Genomic DNA, 24513 nt, shown 5'->3' with positions numbered 1-24513 from the left:
TTCTTTGCCACAGGCAGCTGTGGAGGCCAAGTCTTTATGTATATTTAAGGCAGAGGTTGATAGATTCTTGATTGGTTAGGGCACGAAGAGAAATGGGAAGAAGACAGGATATTAGGGCTGATGAAATCAGTCATGATGAAATGATGGAGCAGACTTGATGGGCCGAATAGGCCTATATCTATGGTTTTATGGTCTCAAGAAATTTCTTTCCCAGAAGGCAAAACCCACAAAATGCTGGAGGAGCTGAGCAGATAAAGCAGCGTCCGTGTAAACGAATAAACAGCCGATGTTTCGGGTCGAGAAACGCCAATTGGTTATTCACTTCCATAGATACTGCCTCCGGCACCTTGTGTGTTTTGCCTTGGATTTCCAGCATCTGCAGATTTTCTTGTATTTGTCACTTTTCTGGAATGATGGTGAATCTTTGGACTTCTCTACGTATGGGCCTATGTTCAGGGTTGATTGTGTTTAGATATTAATGCCATTGTAAAATGAAGTTAGCACAGCTGAGATAGAATGTTGAGAATGGTTCTTATACTATCTGCCAAACCTGTCAAAGTTCAAAGTCAGTTTATTGTCAAAGTATGTATATGTCACCATGTACTACCTTCAGATTCTTTTTCTTGCAGGACTTTGCATTCAAATAAAGAAATACAATGGGATTTATGAAAACTGTATATAACAAAGACTGACAAAATAGTGCAAAAGAGAACAAATCATGTAAAATAATATGTTAAAAATGAAAATAATACATGAGTTTAGAATCTTGAAAGTGAGTCTGTAGGTTGTGGAATCTGTTCAGTGTTGAGGTGAGTGAAGTTAGTCACAGTGGTCCAAGAGTCTGATGGTTGAGGGGTAATAACTGTTCCTGAACCTGGTGCTGTGGGATGTAAGGCTACTGGACCTCCTTCCCGATGGTCATAGTGAGAAGGAACATGGCCTAGTGGGGATTTTTGATCATGGATTCTGCTTTCTTGTGGCAGTGTGCCTTGTAGATGTACTCAATGGTGGAAAGTGCTTTGCCTGTGATGGACTGGGCTGCATCTACTACTTTCAGTAGACATTTCTGTTTCTGGCCATGGGTATTTCCATACCAGGCCATGGTGCAACCAGTCAGGGTACTCTCCACTGTGCATCTAGTGAAGTTTATCTGAGTTTCAGATCTTTGTCAGCCATGGTGATTTATTCTTGTGTCTTTTCAGATCGTGAGGGTCTTCAGGTTCCTGTTGCAGTGTCGCTCTTGGGGCACGATACTCCCTGTATTGGAAGGATCACGCTTTATTAACCAGAGAAGAGGAGCCAGTCCATCAAGGGGGTCACTGAGACAAATGAGCGCGCAGCCTGTTATTTCAACCTACCCCCAAGAGAGCACCGGTCAGAATGGAGTGAGCGGTGCCTCGCTCCAGAACACCAGCACTGGCAGTGGGAGCATCAATGCCCGCCAAGTGCCACAACTCAGCCCACTCAACCCCACAGGGGGTGGCAAGGCCATGGCGCCGAGCAAACAGAGCAAGAAGAGTGCAGTGCACAACAAGGAGAGCGAGGAGTACCGGCAGCGGCGCGAGCGCAACAACCTGGCCGTCAGGAAGAGCAGGTTAAAGAGCAAACAGAAGGCACGCGACACGCAGCAGAGAGTTGACGAGCTGAAGGAGGAGAATGAGAGGCTCGAAGCAAAGATCAAACTGCTCACCAAGGAACTGAGTGTCTTAAAGGATTTGTTCCTGGAGTACGCACATAGTTTTTCTGATAATGGGCACCCCTCATTTACTGAAGGCACTGGATCTGAGCAGGAGACTGGCAATGGGGAGCAGTAGGCTGGGGGCAGACACCCAAAGAAATCTTACAGAGAGGGGCCTTTACCTCAGACTCTCTAATTTAAGGTTTCATTGCACAATGATGCTTCTGTTGCCGAAATTCCTGTCGCTTCGTGCTTGTGGTTGGAAGGAACTCGAGGCCTTGATGCAACAGAAGAATTGACTGTGTCCAAATCACGAGCACACTCAAAACTGACAGATAGCACTAGCACCAATTCCCGTCAAGCTGCCAAATGTCCTTCCCTCATCCTCTCGATTTTCTCCTCATTCTTTCATTACACTGAAGGGACGGTATCAGGGCTGTCCATTCCCAAGTGTGTCCATATCCCATTTCATCTCGTTCATTTTACTGGGTGAAAACTTGTGAGCTGCAGTGATCCACAGCAGAGAGATCTCACACTGGGTTGCTAACGTTGGCAGAACAGAAGGGGGCGGAGAGGCTCATACTGGGTACTGAGCCCCATTTCACTGTTTGCTCGCGTTGGCAGAACAGACCAGGGTAGAGAGATCTCACACTGGGTACTAACCCCCTCTTCACCGTCTCCTTATGGTAGCTTAGTCGTTAGTGCAACACTGTGACAGCTCAGGGTGTTCAGAGTTAAATCCTTGTGTCCTCTGTTGGGAGTTTTTGCATCTGCTCCATGACATGCATGGGTTTCCTCCCACAGTCCAAAGATGTACTGGTTAGTAGGTTAATTGGGCAATGTAAGTTGTCCCATGATTAGGCTAGGGTTAAGTCAGAGATTGCTGGCACTGCAGATGAAAGGGTTGGTAGGGTGTGTTCCACGCTGTAGCCCTAAATAAATAAATAGACCAGGATAGACAGGTTCCACACTGGGTACTGAGCCCCATTCCTCAAGGTTTGATCGCACTGGTGGTACAAACCAGAACTGGCAGACCTGCAATTGCTGCATCACGAGGCTCTCCATCTGCACTGTTGGCCAGTTCAAGCACTTCTCAGCACTTGGCTTGTCCAGATAGTGAAGCTGTCTGGACTTGCTGGGTTGTTGATGGAGGCAACTGGGCTAGTTGAATGAGATGGTGGGAAGTTACTGGGGGATCGGTGGTGATATCACTTCTAGATTTGTATGCCTGGAGATGTTTGGGGCCTGATGTAAGGTTCTGCCCAGACGTAATGTTGCTTCAGCTTCCATTATATCTGTGTTACTCATTGAAACCCCTACATGTGCCTCCTTTATTACCACATCCCAGCAGTTTCCTTTCTAACAAGTTGCTGCTTATCCTGACAGATTTCCTGATCCTGGAAATTATACCCTCAGAAGCAGCAGACACTGCATTAAAATCCCTTCGCTCGATCTGTTTTGGTCGTTGTGTTCTTTTAAAGTTTGTGTTAGAACCCAAATAATTCCTTTGTGTAAGCGAATCAGAAAAATCAAATTTTAATGTGTGCTTTCAAATAACAGAATGAACTGGCAAGGATACCATATGCTGGACAATTTAAACCTATTCTATCCATGCTGATTAAGGTGAGTGATGCAATCTTCAGTTGTAAGAATGGAGATTAAAATACTAATGTTCACAAGGGTATTTCTATCTGTGACATTGTTTGCATTGGGCAGTAAGTCTGGGCCAGCGAGCTAGGCACCTCCACTGGTGATTACAGTTTAGTCTCTACATTTACATGGTCCTGCCTTATAGTAACTATTGACCATATCACATTCACCAGGATGTTGCCTGCATTTCTGAGACCTCAGTTACAGGAAGAGATTGGATTGGCTGGGCTCGTTTTTACTGGAATAAAGGCTGAGAGGTGACCTGATAAAGCTACACTTAATTTCATTTATTTAGAGGTACAGCACAGTAACAGGCTGTGTCAACCCAATGAGCCTGCATTGCCCAGTTACACCCCTGTGACCAGTTAACCTACTGGCCTGTACATCTTTAGAATGCGGGATGAAACCAGAACACTCGGAGGAAGCTCACACAGTCACAGGGGAAATGTACAAACTACTTACAGACAGCAGTGGAATTAACCCAGGTCACTGGGGCTGTAAAGCATTACGCTAACCACTGTTTTACCATGCCACCCTGCAGAGTCTAACATAAAATTGTAAGAGGCATAAATAGGTTAGATAGAATGTTTTCATCTCATGGTGGTGGTTGCCATGATATCTGATGATGGTCTGTGTGGGAGAGTTCTTAAAGTGGAAAAGCCATTGCACTGGGCCTGTTCCACTCTTCAGCTTGGAAGTCCAGTTGCAGTGGTACGGGTAGTCATCACAACTGGGGTCTTCCTTGACTGCAGGAGATGACAGTGACTTCTGTGCTTCATCATGCCCGTCGCTCTTCACAGAACATTGCAGATCTGCCTTCCTGGCCATTAGATCTCACCTGCCCAGTTTGCCAGAGCTGACATAGACACGGCCCTATCTCACCGGGGTACAAGTCCTGCCGGTTACCCTCAACTGGTTTAGTCTGCCTGTCTTTGGAATGTGGGATGAAGCGGTGTATTGGGGTGTGACCGCTGTTGCATGCAAAGAACCATAGTCGAGAGCTGAGTGTAACCTCAAGGAAGGGATATCCGAACAAGAGGACAGAGATTTAAGGTGAGAAAAATAGAGTGGCTGATATCCAGAACTCGCTGTTAGAAGACAAAGTGGAATAAGGTACAAAGTGACATTCAAACAGGCAAGGCATAGAAGGATGTGGTCTTCATGGGAGTAAATGGGAAAAGGCCAATGAAACAATTAATCACCCTCGAATCTATGTGGATATCTAGCTATATCTTGGTCGAGGTAGTTGCAATTATGGCCACCAAAATTGGAGTCTGCACTGTGCAGAGAAGGTCTCTCAGCATTTTCATCTGGGGGAAGTTATAGAGATGGCAAGGAGCACCACTATGGAGGGGTCTGGTGAGAATATTAAAACTGTGAAGCAAAAGCTAGTGTTGACTGAGTAAGGCTGAGGGGTAGGAGCTGGGTGGGCAGTTCCAGTGGGCTCAGACTGACCAATAGCCTGGATGTTCTGTGACTCCACAAACTCAATCAGTGTCCAGCACCAGTGGTCAATAATACAACAGCTAATTCTCCTTTCACGGCCACCCTCACTGGTGGATGGCAGATCAGTAGGGTTTCTCCTGGCAACTTCAAAAACCAGAGGTTAGTTTCCAGGGAACAGGAAACAGATCTCTCCCACCACAAACTGCTGAACAGGGCCATGGGATCCTCCGAATGTCCAGTCAGTGCAACAACACCCCACAATGTCTAGGGAATGCAAGAAGTGTGAGTCATAAAACAATCAAGGATCGTCTTGACACATTCTGATTGTCAAAATCTTATGTAATAAAAGTTCCTCAGCTGGTTTTACAGTTTTTAGAGAACAGAAGTTTACAGATTGTGAAAGAAGTGTTTGAATTTCTGATGTTTTTATCAAAGGCATATCTTGGGAGTCCGAGAAGACCCAATCTGTGGATAATTACTCTGTTCCCCAGAGTGTTGCAGTGCTGGCTTGGACGTGATCGAGTCCAAGAAACAAACTGCGTGGAGCCAGAGGGATGGTCAATGCTTGAGGTCCAAGCCCTGCATCTTTTTATTTGTAATTTATTTTCTATTGAAGTTCATCATCAAACATTTCCATAAGACGTATTTCAGATATTGTACATATATATCATATAATCATATTTGCCTCAAATCTCCACATCATATTTATCTGAGGTATACACCTATAGAAAACAGAGGAAAGAAAGAACAAGCAAAAGGAGAAAACTATGTACAAGTAGAGAGTGATCTTTTTTACAACATTTTCATTGATTTGTGAGAATAAAATCAGGCCTATGAGGTGTTATGTAGTTAAACCATTTTTCCCAGTATGAATCAAATTGTTCCAACTTATGATTAACAGATGCTGTTATCTTCTCCATTTTGTAAATGTCCATCATAATTTCCATCCGTGTGTTTAAAGTTGGGCTCTCCTGTGATAACCATTTCCTGGTAAGAGTCTTTTTACCAGCCACCAGCAGTATATTCATTAAATATTTATCTCTTTTCAACCATCCTTGAGGTACATACCCAAAATATATGGTCTTGGTTTCTAAAGGTATTTCACATTTAAAAATGTCTTGTAGGGCTTTGTGTATCCCACTCCAATAGTCTTTGATAATGGGGCAATCCCAGAAAATATGATAATGGTTTGCATTTTGATTTCCACAATTTCTCCAGCAAACAGGGAGGTTATTATCATAATGGGATTTCTGAGAGGGTGTAATAATATATCTTATCAAGTTTTTCCACCTGAACTCCCTCCATTTCTGTGAACTGGTATACTTCCATTGATACCTCCATATTACTGTCCATTCTTCCTCAGATATAATTATCCCTTCTTCCTTTTCTCATTTTGTTTTAACGTGTGAAGTTGAATGAGTTTTAAGATTTGACAAACCCTTATACACGCTTGAAATGATTCTACTACCGTTATCTGAATCATATGCTTTTCTAAATAGCTCTATCAAACACGTGCTTGCCTTGGTTACATTTTTAACCCTCCTGTTAACATACTGTTGCATCTGTAGATACCGATAAAAATCTTGTTTTTCTAATAAGTGTTTCTCTTTGAGCATTTCAAAACTGAACAGTGTTCCTTCTTTCATTATATTGCAAAGAACTGTTATTCCTTTAGCTGTCCAGTCCTTAAATCTAGCATCCAGTTTATTCGGCGTAAAATCCGAGTCATATGCACACCATTTAACAATTGCAATATCTCCCTCTAGCTTATATTCTTTTATAATAGTTTTCCATATTTTAAGAGTCAATTTCACCCATGGATTATCAATAGTATTTATGTACCTTTGTAGGTTGTTATCAGCCAAAATTGCCTGTATGGGGATGGGAGGTATCCCCTCCTCAATGTTTTTCCATTGAGCATCATATGATGGGTTGCACCAACATATCACAGCTCTCAACTGTGCTGCAAAATAATAATCTCTAAGAAAAGGTAGGCCCCATCCCTGCTTTTCCTTGGCTAATTGCTAAGTTTTGAGACGAACTCTAGGCCTTACCTTGCCATATATATCTTGATAACATTTTATTCCATTCATTGAATTGATTCTGATTAATCTATATTGGTAGGGTCTAAAAGAGATATAATAGTCTGGGCATTATATTCATTTTAATAGATTCAATCCTTGGACTGAGACTAAAAAAAGGAATTAGGTTCCATCTTGCTATATCTTCCTTAATTTTTTTATATATAGGCTGATAATTGCATTCTGATAATTTTGCCAAATTTTTTGGCTTGATGCCCAGATATTTGAAAGACTCTGTTTGCCATGCCCAGGGATATGTACTTTCAATTTCTCTTGGTGGGCTATAGTTATGTGAAAGTAATTGGGTTTTATCTATATTGATCTTGTATCCTGATAATTGATCATATTGTTCAAAGGATTGCATCAATTTAGGTAAAGAGTATATTGGTTGCCCTAGATAGATCAAAATGTCATATCTGCGTAACAGGCCAATTTATGCTCTGTCCCTTTAATAGTAATTCCCCTGATATCTTCATTTTGTCTGATGTATTGAGTAATGGTTCCAGATATAATGTGAAGAGTAGTGGTGACCATGCACAACCCTGTCTTGTGCCCCTTTCTAGGGTAAAACTATTTGATAAATATCCATTGATTTTAATCCTAGTAGTAGGGTTGTCGTATAGTGCCTGTATAGTTTTAATAATTGTTTCATGGAAACCAAATCTATGTAAAACTCCGCAAAAAGAATTCCAATTAACCGAATCAAATGCCTTTTCAGCGTCCACACTTATCACTATTGCTTCTATTTTATTTTTTTGTATATGATCCATAATGTGAAGCGTCCTTTGTATATTGTCTTGTGTTTGGCGTTGTTGCGTAAAACCTGTCTGATCCTTATGTATCAGTATGGGTAGAAACTCTTCTAATCGTTTGGCCATGATGGAGGTATATAATCTATAATCTACATTAAGAACGGATGTTGGTCTGAATGACCCACATTCCATTTTATCTTTGCCTTCTTTTGGTATAGCTGAGATTATCGCTTCCTTCCAGCTGGGTGGCATTTGTGCCTTTTTTAGAGCCCAGTTCAGTGTGGGGAGTAAGCCAGGAATTAACTCATTTTTAAATTCTTTGTACCACTCTGCCGTATACCCATCTGAACCTGGTGACTTGCTTAATTTAAGCCTGCTAATTGCAGCTTTTAGTTCAACTTCAGTTATGTCAGCAGTCATTGTTCTATTTTGCTCTTTGCCTAAAGTGGGTAACTCAGAGAATTCAGGAAAGTGCCAATTTGGGCTATGCTTCCCCCTGGAACTTTGGAATATAGTTTTGTAAAACACTTCAAAAGCTTCTTGAATTTCACTTAGCTTATTTTTTTTATCATTTTGGTTCTTAGATCCCTAATTCTATGAATTGTATTTTTTGCTATCTTTTTCTTCAGTTTCCACGCCAGTATAAACATAGACTTAGATCCACTTTCATAATGTCTCTGTTTCGGAATCATTAAATTTTTCCTGATTTCTTGCGTAGCCAAACTATTAATTTCATTCCTAGTTTTTAAAATTTCCTCTAATGTATCCTGTGCCAAATTCAATTTGTTTTTTTTTTCTAGTTCCTTCAGCCTATTTTGTAATTCCTCTAATGTTTTATTCCTTATTTTTTTCTTGTATGAAGATATCGCTATAATTTTCCCTCTTAAGACAGCCTTCAGAGTATCACATAGAAACCTCTCCATCATCATTGAATTCTAAGTAAAGACCAATTTCTTTTTTAATTTGTTCCTTAAAGTAGGGATTATTGAGTAGACTTGAATTTAGTTTCCAAATAGTATTCTTTGGTTGTAGGTCAAAATCAATAGATAAATATATAGGTGCATGGTCACTTACATCTATTGTCCCAATTCCACAGGTGTTTATTTCATCTTTGTCTTTTCCAAATGTTATGAAATAGTCTATTCTTGTATATACAGAATGGGGGCAGAATAATGAGTGTAATCCCTTCTGTTGGGGAAAAGGTCCCTCCATATATCAATTAAACCAACATCCTTCAAAAGTGTATTAACTCTCTTATGTAAGGATTTTGTTTCAAAGGTTTTTCTATTGAAAGAGTCTAACTTTGGTTGTAATTGTAAATTTAAGTCTCCCCCACATATCAGGAGACCTTCTGTTTCCGTTACCGTAATATCAGTAATTTTCTGAAAGAAACTAATATCACTTCCTGGGGGAGCGTGTATATTCAATAGAGTAATTGAATTTCCACCTATATTCCCCCTTACCAGAATATATCTGCCCTCCTTATCTCCCATTTCGAATACTTTTTCAAAATTTAGCTTGCTTGAGATAAGAATAGCAACTCCTCTCCTATGTCCTGATTTATATGAGGAGAAAAATGAATTAGTGAAGCCCATTCTCTTTAGTTTTCCATGCTCATTATTGCTTAAGTGAGTTTCCTGTAAATATACTACATGGGCTTATTCTTTTTTAATTTTGGATAGAATTTTACTGTGTTTGATTGGATTTAACAGCCCATTGACATTAAAAGAAATGAATTTTACTTTGTCCTTAGCCATGTGTATTTATCTGTTAATATATCATTGAAATTAGCAGAATAAAGCTTAATCAATCTACTCCCTGAACAAATAAGAACCAAGAAAAGCGAATAATAAAAAGGTTACGAAGGTGTGATTCCAAGGCTGAGGTCTCGAGTAGATGACCTTAAGTTAGGCTGGAGGAATCGTCTAGCCGTGGGGGATCGCCCCTCCTCCCTGTGAGTTGGGGACCCTCATTACAGTACCCATAAAAGTAAGTGAACAAGCCTATGTCCATTACACAGAGAAGATTTCCCTGTGTATTCCTCTCATATAGATATTTTCATTTAGTTGGGGGGAAAGGAGTGAATGAATGAATTTTAAAAAATTGAGTAATATAAGATCCATATTATAATAAGTATTTCTTGAAATAGGTATAGCACTGTCTATTTTTGCTTCCGTTTATCTTATCAACACTTTTAAAGTTAGCCAAACCTTATGGCTCTTCTGGATGGGGTGAGGGCTGTCTTTGGAAAACTCAGTCTCTTCCTGATATTCTCTCGCCCTCCTCCTGTCCCCTGCTTTCTTGGTTCTGTTACTATTTCCCAAGCAGATCGGGATAACTGCTCAGCCAGGCTTTCCCTCAGTTTGATAAGCCCTGCATCTGAGCTGTGCTCTCAGCCACGCAGCCTATCATCGCACTTGGCCTTGCCCTTCTCAAGGAGAAACTTACTACCCTGATCCGGAGCCAGTCTGAACACTGTGGGAATATGGAGCTATGATTGAGGTAACCCCACTATGGGCACCTGGAGCATTGAGAAAGGAGGCTGGTGTAGGATTGAAGATTAGCTTTATTTATCACATGTACATTGAAACATGGTGCCACAGTAGTTGACATAACACTTTACAGTGTCCTTGATTAGCAATTGGGGTTCAATTCCCATTTCTGTCTGTTAGGTGTATTGTCACGTACCCTGTGACGGGAATAAAGAACCAGCAGAGATGGAAAACACTTTGGAGTCCAGTATTGCTATAAACTATTTATTAGTAACTACGCAATACAGTAATATAAATGTAGATAAATCAAACAGGTTAGCAATGGTTTTACATATATAAGTGAGTATATCAGTAAGTGTGGAAATATATGTATGAAAAACCAAGCTTCTTTAAGCCTAGGGTAAAAAGATACAGTCTTACGATGATGAGTAAAGTTCAGTTCAGTTCAATTAGTGGTATTCAGTTGAGTGATGCAGAGAGAGGGAGAGATTTGAGTCTTCGGGTGAGCTGACGTCGTTGATCTCATTGTCCTTTGAAATCCTTTAAAAGTCACCAACTGTGACTTTAACAAAGGGGACAGGTTTTCTGTGGTGGAGCTATCCCCCAGGTGAGGGTGGACACGTGGACAACTCCCCACCAGTCAACCCTTTTCCTCCTTCCACTGCAAGAGCAATGGATCAATCGGCCTGATCCATCCTCCAAAACCCACTTTTCCTGTGGGCACAACAATGCTCATTCAGTGTCCAAAACATGTGTCCGAGGTCTGTAATATCTGACCTCCTATTTATCTCACCGTACTGGATACCAGCTGTCATTCAAATAACTCCTCCTTCCACTCTCTGTAAGAAAATCACAAGCAGGCGAACTGTCCTTGAGAAGTATCAACACGCTGCCAAAAATCATAACATTGAGTGTCCATCAAATAACGCCCTCAGTCAACATAGCAACTTACGAGCTGCTTGGTGCTGTCTCCAACTCAGCAGAAATCCAAAAGTTACTTCCAGTGCCTTAAAGTGACAGTCCAACAGTTAGTCTTTGTCTCTATCTCTCTTTTACAAACAAACTGTTGGTGTTAAATAACTCTTTCTTCTCAAAAGCACAATTAATAGGGGTAAATGAGCACAGTTCATAGGGGTAATTCAGGATCCCGGCACAGTATGTTCTACTCATGACAACATGGGTTTCCTCTGGGTGCTCCAGTTTCCTCCAGGTTAGTAAGTTGTGAGCATAGTATGTCGCCGGGACCGGACGGGATGGACCCCAGGCTACTGTGGGAGGCAAAGGAGGAGATTGCTGAGCTTCTGGCGATGATCTTTGCATCATCAATTGGGATGGGAGAGGTTCTGGAGGATTGGAAGATTGCAGGTGTTCCCTTATTCAAGAAAGGGAGTAGAGATAGCCCAGGAAATTATAGACCAGTGAGTCTTACTTCAGTGGTTGGTAAGTTGATGAAGAAGATCCTGAGAGACAGGATTTATGAATATTTAGAGAGGTATAGTATGATTAGGAATAGTCAGCATGGGTTTGTTAAGGACAGATTGTGCCTTACGAGCCTGATTGAAATTTTTGAGGATGTGACTAAACACGTTGATGAAGGAAGAGCAGTAGATGTAGTGAATATGGATTTCAGCAAGGCATTTGATAAGGTACCCCATGCAAGGCTTATTGAGAAAGTAAGGAGGCATGGAATCCAAGGGGACATTGCTTTGTGGATCCAAAACTGGCTTGCCCACAGAAGGCAAAGAGTGGTTGTAGACGGGTCATATTCTGCATGGAGGTCGGTGACCAGTGGTGTGCCTCTGGGATCCATTCTGGGAGCCTTACTCTTCGTGATTTTTATAAATGACCTGGATGAGGAAGTGGAGGGATGGATTAGTAAGTTTGCTGATGACACAAAGGTTGGGGGTGTTGTTAATAGTGTGGAGGGCTGTCAGAAGTTACAGTGGGACATTGATAGGATGCAAAACTGGCACTGAGGTTGGACCCTCAGAAGGGGAGGAGGGAAGAGAGGACAGCGGTAGTGATAGGGGATTCTATAGTCAAGGGAGCAGATCGGAGATTTTGTGGGGGAGATCGGGAGTCTCGGATGGTATGTTGCCTCCCTGGTGCCTGGGTCCGGGACATCTCAGATTGGGTGCAGGTTATTCTCGAGAGGGAGGGCAAGAAACCAGATGTTGCGGTCCATGTAGGGACCAACGACGTGGGTAGGAAGAGTGAGGGGGTCCTGCGTAGTGAGTTCAGGGAGGTGCGAAGCTGAAGGGCAGGACCTCCAGGGTAACAATCTCAGGATTGCTACCTGTGCAACATGCGAGTGAGGCATGGAATAGAAGGATTATACAGATCAATACGTGGCTGAGAGGATGGTGCAGGAGGGAGGGCTTCAGATTTTTAGATAATTGGGCTTTGTTCCAGGGAAGGTGGGATCTGTTCTGACGGGACCGTTTACACCTGAACTGGAGGGGTACTAACATTCTTGCAGGAAAGTTTGCTAGTGCTGCTTGGGGGGGGGGGGGTTTAAACTAAATTTGCAAGGGGCAGGGATCCAGAATGTGAGAGAGGATAGCGAGATGAAGTATAAAGGACAGGTGGGGACTACACGGTTCCGGAATATTAAGTGTGAAGTAGAGAAAGGTGAGGCGGAACGAGTGATAAGGAGGATACATGTGTGGAGGGATGGTCTGACGGAGCATGGAGTTAAATGTGCAGAAAGAGTAAGTAAATATAAGAAGGACAACAAAATTCAAGGGGCGTATAGCCCAGTGAGAGTTCGGGGAGCTGGGTTATGCACAATAGGCTGTGATTTAAACAGAGAGAGGAGAAATGGATTAAAAATTCTATATCTGAATGCGCGAAGTGTCAGAAATAAGGCGGATGAGCTTGAAGCTCAGGTGCGAATGGGTAACTATGATATTGTTGGGATAACGGAGACATGGCTGCAGGGGGATCAGACCTGGGAATTGAATGTACAGGAGTATACGTGCTATCGAAGGGACAGAAAGGTGGGCAGAGGGGGTGGGGTGGCCCTGTTGGTGAGGAATGAGATTCAGTCCTTTGCAAGGGGGGACATAGAATCAGGAGAAGTAGGGTCAGTGTGGATAGAACTGAGGAACAGTAAGGGCAAAAAGACCCTAATAGGTGTTATCTACAGGCCCCCAAACAATAGCATGGATATTGGGTGCAAGTTGAATAGGGAGTTAACAATGGCATGTGGCAAAGGAAATGTCGCAGTAGTTACGGGGGATTTCAACATGCAGGTGAACTGGGAAAATCAGGTTGGTACTGGACCCCAGGATAGGGAGTTTGTAGAGATGCATTTTTGGAGCAGCTTGTATGAGAGCCGACCAGGGATAAGGCTATTCTGGATTTAGTGTTGTGCAATGAACAGGATTTGATAAGTGATCTTGAAGTAACGGAGCCATTAGGAGGTAGTGATCATAATATGATAAGTTTTTATCTGCAAGTTGAGAGGGATAAGGGCAGATCAGAAGTGTCAGTATTGCAGTTGAACAAAGGAGACTATGGAGCTATGAGGGAGGAGCTGGCCAAAGTTGACTGGTCGGATATCCTAGCAGAAAAGACAGTGGAACAGCAATGGCAGGTATTCTTGGGAATAATGCACAAGGTGCAAAATCAGTTCATCCCCTGGAGAAGGAAGGATTCAAAGGGGGGAAAGTGGCCACAGTGGTTGACAAAGGAAGTCAGAGATAGCATAGCATTAAAAAAGTATAACAGAGCTAAGGTGAGTGGGAAGACGGATGATTGGGAAACTTTTAAGGAGCAACAGAACTTAACTAAAAAGGCAATACGGGGAGAAAAAATGAGGTATGAACGCAAGCTAGCTAGGAATATGAAGGAGGATAGCAAAAGTTTTTTTCGGTATGTGAAGAGAAGGAAGATAGTTAAGAACAATGTTGGGCCCTTGAAGAATGAATTGGGAGAAATTGTTATGGGAAACAGAGAAATGGCAGACGAATTTAATAAGTACTTTGGATCTGTCTTCACTAGGGAAGACACAAGCAATCTCCAGATGTATGGATGGGCCAAGGACATAGGGTAACAGAGGAACGGTAACAGAGGAACTGAAACAGATTGACGTTAGGAAGGAAACGGTGATGAGTAGACTGATGAGACTGAAGGCTAACAAATCCCAGGTCCAGATGGTCTGCATCCTAGGGTACTAAAGGAGGTGGCTCTGGAAATTGAGGATGCATTGGTGATCATTTTCCAATGTTCCTTAGATTCAGGATCAGTTCCTGAGGATTGGCGAATGGCTAATGTTATCCCACTTTTTAAGAAAGGAGGGAGGGAGAAAACAGAGAACTATCACCCTGTTAGCCTAACATCAGTAGTGGGGAAGATGCTAGAGTCCATTATTAATGATGAAATAGCGGCATATCTTGATAGCAGTAATGGGATTGGGCTGAGCCAGCATGGATTTACCAAGGGCAAATCATGACTAATCTACTGGAGTTTTTCGAGGATGTAACCAGGAAGATAGACGCGGGAGATCCAATGGATGTGGTGTACCTTGACTTTCAGAAGGCATTCAATAAGGTACCACATAGGAGATTGGGGCATTGGGGGGGAGAATATTGACATGGATAGAAAACTGGTTGGCAGATAGAAAGCAAAGGGTGGCAGTGAATGGGTGTTTCTTGGAATGGCAAGTGGTGACTAGTGGGGTGCCACAGGGCTCGGTATTGGGACCACAGCCGTTTACGATTTACATCAATGATTTAGAGGAAGGCATTGTGAATAACTTCAAGTTTACTGATGATACTAAGTTGGGTGGCAGTGTGACGTGATGAGGATGTTAGGAGAATTCAAGGTGATTTGGATAGGCTGGGTGAGTGGGCAGAAACTTGGCAGATGGTGTTTAATGTGAATAAGTGTGAGGTTATTCACTTTGGGAGCAAGAACAGGAAGGCAGATTATTATCTGAACGGTGTGGAGTTAGGTAAGGGAGAAATACAAAGAGATCTAGGAGTACTTGTTCATCAGTCTCTGAAGGTGAATGAGCAAGTGCAGCAGGCAGTGAAGAAGGCTAACGGAATGTTGGCCTTTATTACAAAGGGAATGCAGTACAAGAGCAAGGAAATCCTTTTGCATTTGTACAGGGCCCTGGTGAGACCACACCTGGAGTATTGTGTGCAGTTTTGCTCTCCAGGGTTAAGGAAGGACATCCTGGCTGTGGAGGAGGTGCAGCATAGGTTCACGAGGTTAATTCCTGGGATGTCCGGACTGTCTTACGCAGAGAGGTTAGAGAGACTGGGCTTGTACACGCTGGAATTAAGGAGATTGGGGGGGGGGGATCTGATTGAGACATATAAGATTATTAAGGGATTGGACAAGATAGAGGCAGGAAATATGGTCCAGATGCTGAGAGAGTCCAGTACCAGAGAGCATGGTTTAAGAATAAGGGGTAGGTCATTTAGGACAGAGTTGAGGAACAACTTCTCCCAGAGAGTTGAGGTGTGGAACGCGCTGCCTTAGAAGGCAGTGGAGGCCAATTCTCTGGATGCTTTCAAGAAGGAGCTAGATAGGTATATTATGGATAGGGGAATCAAGGGTTATGGGGACAAGGCAGGAACCAGGTATTGATAGTAGATGATCAGCCATGATCTCAGAATGGCAGTGCAGGCTCGAAGGGCCAAATGGTCTACTTCTGCACCTATTGTCTATTGTCTAAAACTGGGCTGAGAAGTGGCAGATGGAGTTCAACCCAGATAAGTGTGAAGTGGTTCATTTTGGTAGGTCAAATATGATGGCAAAATATAGTATCAGTGGTAAGACTCTTGGTAGTGTGGAGGATCAGAGGTATCTTGGGGTCCGAGTCCATAGGACACTCAAAGCAGCTGTGCAGGTTGACTGTGGTTAAGAAGGCATACGGTGTATCAGCCTTCATCAGTCATGAAATTGAATTTGGGAGCCGAGAGGTAATGTTGCAGCTATATAGGACCCTGATCAGACCGCACGTGGAGTACTGTGCTCAGTTCTGGTTGCCTTATTACAGAAAGGATGTGGAAACCATAGAAAGGGTGCAGAGGAGATTTACAAGGATGTTGCCTGGATTGGGGAGCATGCCTTATGAAGACAGGTTGAGTGAACTCGGCCTTTTCTCCTTGGAGTGACGGAGGATGAGAGGTGACCTGATAGAGGTGTATAAGATGATGCTTAAAGGGTTGACAGTGGATATGCAATGGCAAGCATTTAAAGCTCGCATGGATGAACTACAACAATTGTTCATCCCAGTTTGGCAAAAGAATAAATCAGGGAAGGTAGTGCACCCGTGGCTGACAAGAGAAATTAGGGATAGTATCAATTCCAAAGAAGAAACATACAAATTAGCTAGAAAAAGCGGCTCACCTGAGGACTGGGAGAAATTCAGAGTTCAGCAGAGGAGGACAAAGGGCTTAATTAGGAAAGGGAAAAAAGATTATGAGAGAAAACTGGCAGGGAACTTAAAATCTGACTGTAAAAGCTTTTATAGATATGTGAAAAGAAAAAGATTGGTTAAGACAAATGTAGGTCCCCTACAGACAGAAACAGGTGAATTGATTATGGGGAGCAAGGACATGGCAGACCAATTGAATAACTACTTTGGTTCTGTCTTCACTAAGGAGGACATAAATAATCTTCCGGAAATAGTAGGGGACAGAGGGGCTAGTGAGATGGAGGAACTGAGGGAAATACATGTTAGTAGGGAAGTGGTGTTAGGTAAATTGAAGGGATTAAAGGCAGATAAATCCCCAGGGCCAGATGGTCTGCATCCCAGAGTGCTTAAGGAAGTAGCCCAAGAAATAGTGGATGCGTTAGTGATAATTTTTCAAAACTCTTTAGATTCTGGATCAGTTCCTGAGGATTGGAGGGTGGCTAATGGAACCCCGCTTTATAAAAAAGGAGGGAGAGAGAAACCGGGGAATTATAGACCGGTTAGCCTAACATCGGTGGTGGGGAAAATACTAGAGTCAGTTATCAAGGATGTGATAACAGCACATTTGGAAAGCGGTGAAATCATCGGACAAAGTCAGCATGGATTTGTGAAAGGAAAATCATGTCTGACGAATCTCATAGAATTTTTTGAGGATGTAACTAGTAGAGTAGATAGGGGAGAACCAGTGGATGTGGTATATTTGGATTTTCAAAAAGCTTTTGACAAGATCCCACACAGGAGATTAGTGTGCAAACTTAATTCACACTGTATTGGGGGTAAGGTATTGATGTGGATAGAGAATTGGTTGGCAGACAGGAAGCAAAGAGTGGGAATAAACGGGACCTTTTCAGAATGGCAGGCGGTGACTAGTGGGGTACCGCAAGGCTCAGTGCTGGGACCCCAGTTGTTTACAATATATATTAATGACTTGGATGAGGGAATTAAATGCAGCATCTCCAAGTTTGCGGATGACACAAAGCTGGGTGGCAGTGTTAGCTGTGAGGAGGATGCTAAGAGGATGCAGGGTGACTTGGATAGGTTAGGTGAGTGGGCAAATTCATGGCAGATGCAATTTAATGTGGGTAAATGTGAGGTTATCCACTTTGGTGGCAAAAACAGGAAAACAGATTATTATCTGAATGGTGGCGGATTAGGAAAAGGGGAGGTGCAATGAGACCTGGGTGTCATTATACACCAGTCATTGAAAGTGGGCATGCAGGTACAGCAGGCGGTGAAAAAGGCGAATATTATGCTGGCATTCATAGCAGGAGGATTCGAGTACAGGAACAGGGAGGTACTACTGCAGTGGTACAAGGCCTTGGTGAGACCACACCTGGAGTATTATGTGCAGTTTTGGTCCCCTAATCTGAGAAAGACATTCTTGCCATAGAGGGAGTACAAAGAAAGTTCCACCACATTGATTCCTGGGATGGGAGGACTTTCATATGATGAAAGACTGGATTGACTAGGCTTATACTCGCTGGAATTTAGAAGATTGAGGGGACATCTTATTGAAACGTATAAAATTCTAAAAGGATTGGACAGGCTAGATGCAGGAAGATTGTTTCCAATGTTGGGGAAGTCCAGAACGAGGGGTCACAGTTTGAGAATAAAGGGGAAGCCTTTTAGGACCGAGATTAGGAAAAACTTCTTCACACAGAGAGTGGTGGATCTGTGGAATTCTCTGCCACAGGAAACAGTTGAGGCCAGTTCATTGGCTATATTTAAGAGAGAGTTAGATATGGCCCTTGTGGCTAAAGGGATCAGGGGGTATGGAGGGAAGGCAGGTACAGGGTTCTGAGTTGGATGATCAGCCATGATCATACTAAATGGCGGTGCAGGCTCGAAGGGCCGAATGGCCTACTCCTGCACCTATTTTCTATGTTTCTATGAGAGGCATTGATCATGTGGATAGTCAGAGGCTTTTTCCCAGGGTTGAAATGGCTAGCACAAGAGGGCACAGTTTTAGGGTGCTTGGAAGTAGGTACACAGGAGATGTCAGGGGTAAGTTTTTACTCAGAGTGGTGAGTGCCGAATGGGCTGCCGGCAACGGTGGTGGAGGCGGATACAATAGGGTCTTTTAAGCGACTTCTGGATAGGTACATGGAGCTTAGAATAATAGAGGGCTATGAGTAACCCTAGGTAATTTCTAAAGTAGAGACATGTTCGGCACAAATTTGTGGGCCGAAGGGCCTGTATTGTGCTGTAGGTTTTCTATGTTTCTATGTTTAGTATGTTGGTACCGGAAACATGGTGACACTTGTGGGCGACCTGTAGCACATCTTCAGACTCTGCTAGTTGTTGATGCAAACAATGCATTTCACTGCATACATGTGACAAGGAAAGCCTTGTCTTGGAGAAACGAAGATCAGTTTGAAGAATGTAAAGAATGCAGTGTGAGAGACAAAGGCAATCCCTATTAGCTGCTATTGTTTGAGAAATAATTTGCAGTTAAAAAGCGCTTCTGTGCTGCAGTAAGTATTTGCACGTTGTAGATGTGTATGGATATTGAGCAGGAATCCCTGGAATGTATCAGAGAGAGCTGGGCACTTTAGATGCTGCAAATGCCAGGAATGGATGATTTAGTAGTTTCAGAATCATTTGAGGGGCTGAAAGATTGGCGGAAAAATTTTGGGAGCTCCTAACATTGATCTGCATGATATGTTCTGAGATGTCACTGCAGATTCTGAGACCACTGAGGCTGATCAAAACTGCTGATGCTGTAAAATTGAAATTAAAAAAAAACGCTGGAAACACTCAGCAGGTCAGGCAGCATCTGTGGAAAGAGAATCAGAGCTAACATCTCAGGTCTGAGTCACATCTTGAACCCACCTTCCACAGATGCTCCGTGACCTGCTGAAATGTTCCCATCTTACCCCCTAAATAACATCGTGTCCCTGATTACAGTGCCTTAGTCTTGAAGTACAGCAATGTTCCAGGCAGATTTGATAATGACCTCCAATCCACATGCTCCCCTCAAATCAGCAGAGACGAAGTAAATGATAAAGAAGCAAGGTTAGCAGGGAGTATGACCCATGAAGGCTTGTTTTTGGCTGGAAATTGCATATGGCAGAGGTACTGCATCACTGTGACCACAGCACAATCCACATGATGGTCTCCTGAGAGAGGATGGGAATGTGGGGGGAGCACAATGGAATTAGTATAAATGGGGGTTTGATGGTCAGTGTAGACCCAATGGACTGAAGGGCCAGTTTGCCCCAGCATTCTTGTTTCCACCCTTGGAGAAAGGTGGCTCTCAGTCGCTCACACCAGAACTTCCCGAACCTAATGCATTGTGCTCTCATCTATTGCCCTTTCCTACATAACCAAGTATTTGCAGCTGTTAATCTGTCCAACCGAACCCTCACTTGCAGCTCATGCACCTTGGATATGCCAGTGAGACCAATAGACCCTGACTGTCCATTTGTTTGTTTGATACAGCTCAGAAACAGGCACTTCAGCCACCAAATCCAAGTTGGCCATTATCATTTACACTAATGGTGTTTATGCCTCCCCGTACTGGGCCTGAGGTCTGGAGTTCCTTTCTGAAGTTGTCTACCCCTTCCTCCCTTCAAGAATTAGTGGGTACTGCCCTGTCCATCACAACTAAAGTCCTCCCCACCATCTGTCATCAAAGACCCCTACCACCCAGGTCACGCTCTCTTCTTGCATGAAGAAGGTACAGAAGCCTATCTAAATGACTCTAAACAGTTCCTAATGTTTCTGCCTCTACCACCACCCCAGGCAGCCACCTTAAATATGAACGTTAGTACATGCCCTCTGGTATTGGACATTTCAACACTTGGAAAAAGATGTCTGTCTATCTATGCCTCTCATAGGGCTTTACTCTTTGGAGAGGAGGAGGATGAGAGGGGACATGATAGAGGTGTACAAGATAATAAGAGGAATAGATAGAGTGGATAGCCAGCGCCTCTTCCCCAGGGCACCACTGCTCAATACAAGAGGACACGGCTTTAAGGTAAGGGGTGGGAAGTTCAAGGGGGATATTAGAGGAAGGTTTTTTACTCAGAGAGTGGTTGGTGCGTGGAATGCACTGCCTGAGTCAATGGTGGAGGCAGATACACTAGTGAAGTTTAAGAGACTACTAGACAGGTATATGAAGGAATTTAAGGTGGGGGCTTATATGGGAGGCAGGGTTTGAGGGCCGGCACAATATTGTGGGCCAAAGGGCCTGTACTGTGCTGTACTATTCTATGTTCTATAATATAAAGCTTTATCTGATCTCCTGACAGTTTTGATTTTCCAAAATTTCCTAGACTGAGGGGGAAAATCTATTAGAATGGAGAAGAGCAATAGAACGCAAATACGAGGAAATCTGCAGATGCTGGAATTTCAAGCAACACACATAAAAGTTGCTGGTGAATGCAGCAGGCCAGGCAGTATCTCTAGGAAGAGGTACAGAATCTGATTTGTTCAAAGGGGAAGCAAGGCCAGTTAGTGTAACGATGACCTGAAAAGGATATTATTAGAGATGTTTTAGCAAATCATGGAGCAAAGTTCAAGGGTAACAGTCAAAGGCAGTACAGATCAGTGAAAGGCAACATCAATTTGAGTAAAATGAAGAAATAATGCATGCTCTGGATCATAAGGAACTGGTAGACATTTCAAAGGAGATGTGAGGGGCAAGTTTTTTTACACAGAGAGTGGTTAATCCAGAATGCTGTCTGGATTGGAGGGCATGTGAGGTTGGACAAACTTGAGTTTTTTCTGCAGCAGCGGAGGCTGAGAAGAGATCTGATATGGGTTTATAATATTATGAGAGGCAGAGACAGAATCTTTCTTTCCCTAGGTTGAAATACCTAATACCAGAGAGCATGCATTTACGGGGGGTGGGGGAGGGGGGTGGTGGTAATTTCAAAGGAGATGTGGGGAGCAAGTTTTTTTAAAATACAGAATGTAGAGGATGCTGGGAATGTGCTGCCTGGACTGGTTGTAGAGGCAGAAATAGAGAATTTTGAGACATTTAGATAGTCACATGAATGCGAGGAAAAGGGAAGAATATGAACATTATGTAGCAGAAGGGATTAGTTTAGCAATCCAATTGATACTAACAATTGGTTCTTCCACAACATTGTGGGCAAGTGGCCTGTCCCTTTGCTCTGTTCGACATTCTGTGCAGGGACTGGCAGGGGACATTTGATAAAGGTCCTGCATCCACTGTTGTTGAATATTAGAGCTCACAGTGTAGGAGATAACATGTTGGCATGGATGGAAGAATGGAACAAAACAAACTGCTGGTGGAACAAAGCCAGTCAGATGTCAGAGGGACCAATTTGGCAGGAAGATGTATGGTGAAAATATATATATGCTGTGTGTGGCTGTATGTACTGTGTTTTGCTCCTTGGCCCCAGAAGAACATTATTTTTAGCTGTATGCAGTGCCTTGAAAAATTATTCAGTACCCACAATTATTTTCACATTTTACTGTCTCCTTTTCTAAATTTAAAATATATTGAAGTAGAATTTTTGAGCTAATCTACAAAGCATTGTGCATCATGTCAAATCAAAGGAAAAATTCCAAAGCTTGTCAACAGTTTACTAAAAATTAAAAACCAAAATTGTGAGGTTGAATAAGTATTCATTCCTTTTTTATTGCTATGCTAACTTTCCTCAGGTGCAGTACTGTAAATTATCATAACAACTCATCCAATTTATTGATCTAGAAAATTGGAGGATCACCTGTTTCAATGAATTCATATACCCCCTCTCTAAGATCCAACAGTATGGTAGCTTTGTGACAGACCAAGCTAAAAAAAAACAACAAAACAAAGAGCATTCAAGACAGGTCAGGGAAATGATAATGGAGAAGCACAAATCTGGGGAAGGATACGAGGAGGTTCCTAGTCAGCTGAGGGTTAGATCTGTGATATTTAAGTCTGGCAATCCAGGTATGTATAAGAAAACCAGGAGGGCTATATCAAGAGCCAGGAAGCAGTTGGGAGAGGTTAAAGGCAACATCAGATGCACGTCAACTTTGACAGGGTTTGCAGGCCATTACTTCCTAAAAGCAAAACCTGAAATCGTGAATGGCCGCCATTTTCCAATAGCAGATGAGCTCAATGCCTTTTGTACTTGCTTTGAACGGGAGAATAAATCCACAGCTGCGGCATCCAATAACCCTGTGATCTCTATCTCGGAGGCCGATGTCAGGAGGGTGAACCCTTGCAACGTAGCAGGGCTCAATGAAGTATTTGGTAAGTCTCTGATAACCTATGCTAACCAACTGGCAGGGTATTCAAAGATTTTCAACCTCTCCCTGCTACAGTTGAAAGTTCCCACCTGCTTCAAAAGGGCGACAATTAGACCAGTGCCCAAGAAGAGCAGCGTGAACTGCCTCACCGACTATCGTTCAGTAGCACTCACACCTACTGTGATGAAATGCTTTGGGGAGGTTTGTCATGGTTAGGATCAACACCTGTCTCAGGAAGGACCTGGACCCACTGCAGTTTGCCTATCGCCCTAGTAGGTCTACAGCAGACACAATCTCAGTGGCTCTCCTCGCAGCCTTGGATCACCTGGACAATGCAAATACCAATGTCAGGATGCTGTTTATTGACTATTTAACACCACCTTTCCTGTAGTCCCAATTGAAAAGCTACAGAATGTAGACCTCTGTACCTTCCTCTGCAACTGGATCCTTGACTTCCTAATGGAAGACGACAATCTGTGTAGAAATAACATCACCTTGCTGAGAGTTAACATTGACACACCACAGGGATGTGTGCTTAGCCCTTTGCTCTACTCTCTACACCCATGACTGTGTAGCTAAGCATTACTCAAATGCCATCTATAAATTTGCTGATGAAACAGCCATTTATTGGCAGAAATTCAGGTGGTGACAAAAGGGAGTGCAGGAGCGAGATATACCAGTTAGTGGAATGGAATCACAGCAACAACCTTGCACTCAACCTCTGCAAAATCCAAGAGCTGATTGAGGACCTCAGGAAGGGTAAGACGAGGGAACACAAACCAATCCTCATAGAGGAATCAGAAGTGAAGAGAGTGAGAAATTTCAAGTTCCTGGCTGTTGATCTCTGAGGACCTAACCTAGGTATTTATGCAGCTATAAAGTAGGCAAGTCAGTGGCTATAATTTGTTCAGAGTTTGAGGAGATTTGGTTTGTCAACTAAAATACTTGAAAACTTCTACAAATGTATCACAGAAAACATTCTGACTGGCTGCATCATCATCTGGTATGGGGGGGGGGCTTCTGCACAAGTTCAAAATAAATTGCAGAAACTTGTGAAATTAGTCAGCTCCATCATGGGTACTAGCTTCTGCAGTATTCAGGACATCTTCAAAGAGCAGTGCCTTAGAAAGGCAACGTGAATCATTAAGGACCCCCACCACCCAGGACATGCCCCCTGCACACGGTTACTGATGGGAAGGAGGTACTGATGCCTGAAGGCACACAGTGATTCAGGAACAGCCTCTCCCGTCTGTCATCTGATTTCTGAATGGACATTGAACCCATGAACACAACCTCACCACTTTTTTTGCACTACTTACTTTAACTAAAGAATTTAATAGACATTTACGGTTGCTGATAACACACTAACAATCGTACTTTTCATGTCTTTATTAATAAAGGCATCCGTTAGTCTTACGAGACCATGGATCTGCGCCTGGAAAGTCTTCACTCTCCAGGGTGCAGGCCTGGGCAAGGTTGTATGGAAGACCGGCAGTTGCCCAAGCTGCAAGTCTCCCCTCTCCACGACACCAATGTTGTCCAAGGGAAGGGTATTAGGACCCATACAGCTTGACACCAGTGTCGTCGCAGAGCAATGTGTGATTAAGTGCCTTGCTCAAGGACACAACATGCTGCCTCGGCTGGGGCTCGAACTCACGACCTTCAGGTCGCTAGTCGAATGCCTTAACCACTTGGCCACGTGCCCACTTTATTAAACAGATTGTTTAATCATTCACAGTCCAGACTGGAAAAAGTATGTGAACCCTTGTAT

At 43.1% G+C, this 24513-nt stretch overlaps 1 protein-coding gene across 4 annotated transcripts in view; it reads left to right on the top strand.

The window, feature by feature from the left end:
* The window catches only part of cebpg (CCAAT enhancer binding protein gamma), a 99340-nt gene extending 84515 nt beyond the window's left edge, over nt 1-14825 (top strand). For all 4 annotated transcript variants that reach the window (XM_063067271.1, XM_063067270.1, XM_063067269.1 and 1 more), the window contains one exon: nt 1203-14825. In XM_063067271.1, coding sequence (XP_062923341.1) covers nt 1329-1814 — 486 coding nt within the window. In that variant the 5' untranslated portion in view covers nt 1203-1328 and the 3' untranslated portion in view covers nt 1815-14825. The remainder of the gene's footprint in view (nt 1-1202) is intronic.
* Nucleotides 14826-24513: the final 9688 nt, after the last annotated feature.

This window comes from Mobula hypostoma, chromosome 14 (assembly GCF_963921235.1).
Source record: "Mobula hypostoma chromosome 14, sMobHyp1.1, whole genome shotgun sequence".
In the NCBI taxonomy this organism is placed as follows: domain Eukaryota; kingdom Metazoa; phylum Chordata; class Chondrichthyes; order Myliobatiformes; family Myliobatidae; genus Mobula; species Mobula hypostoma.
Note: the sequence above shows the minus strand (reverse complement) of the source record. Positions and strands in the feature narration are given on the sequence as shown.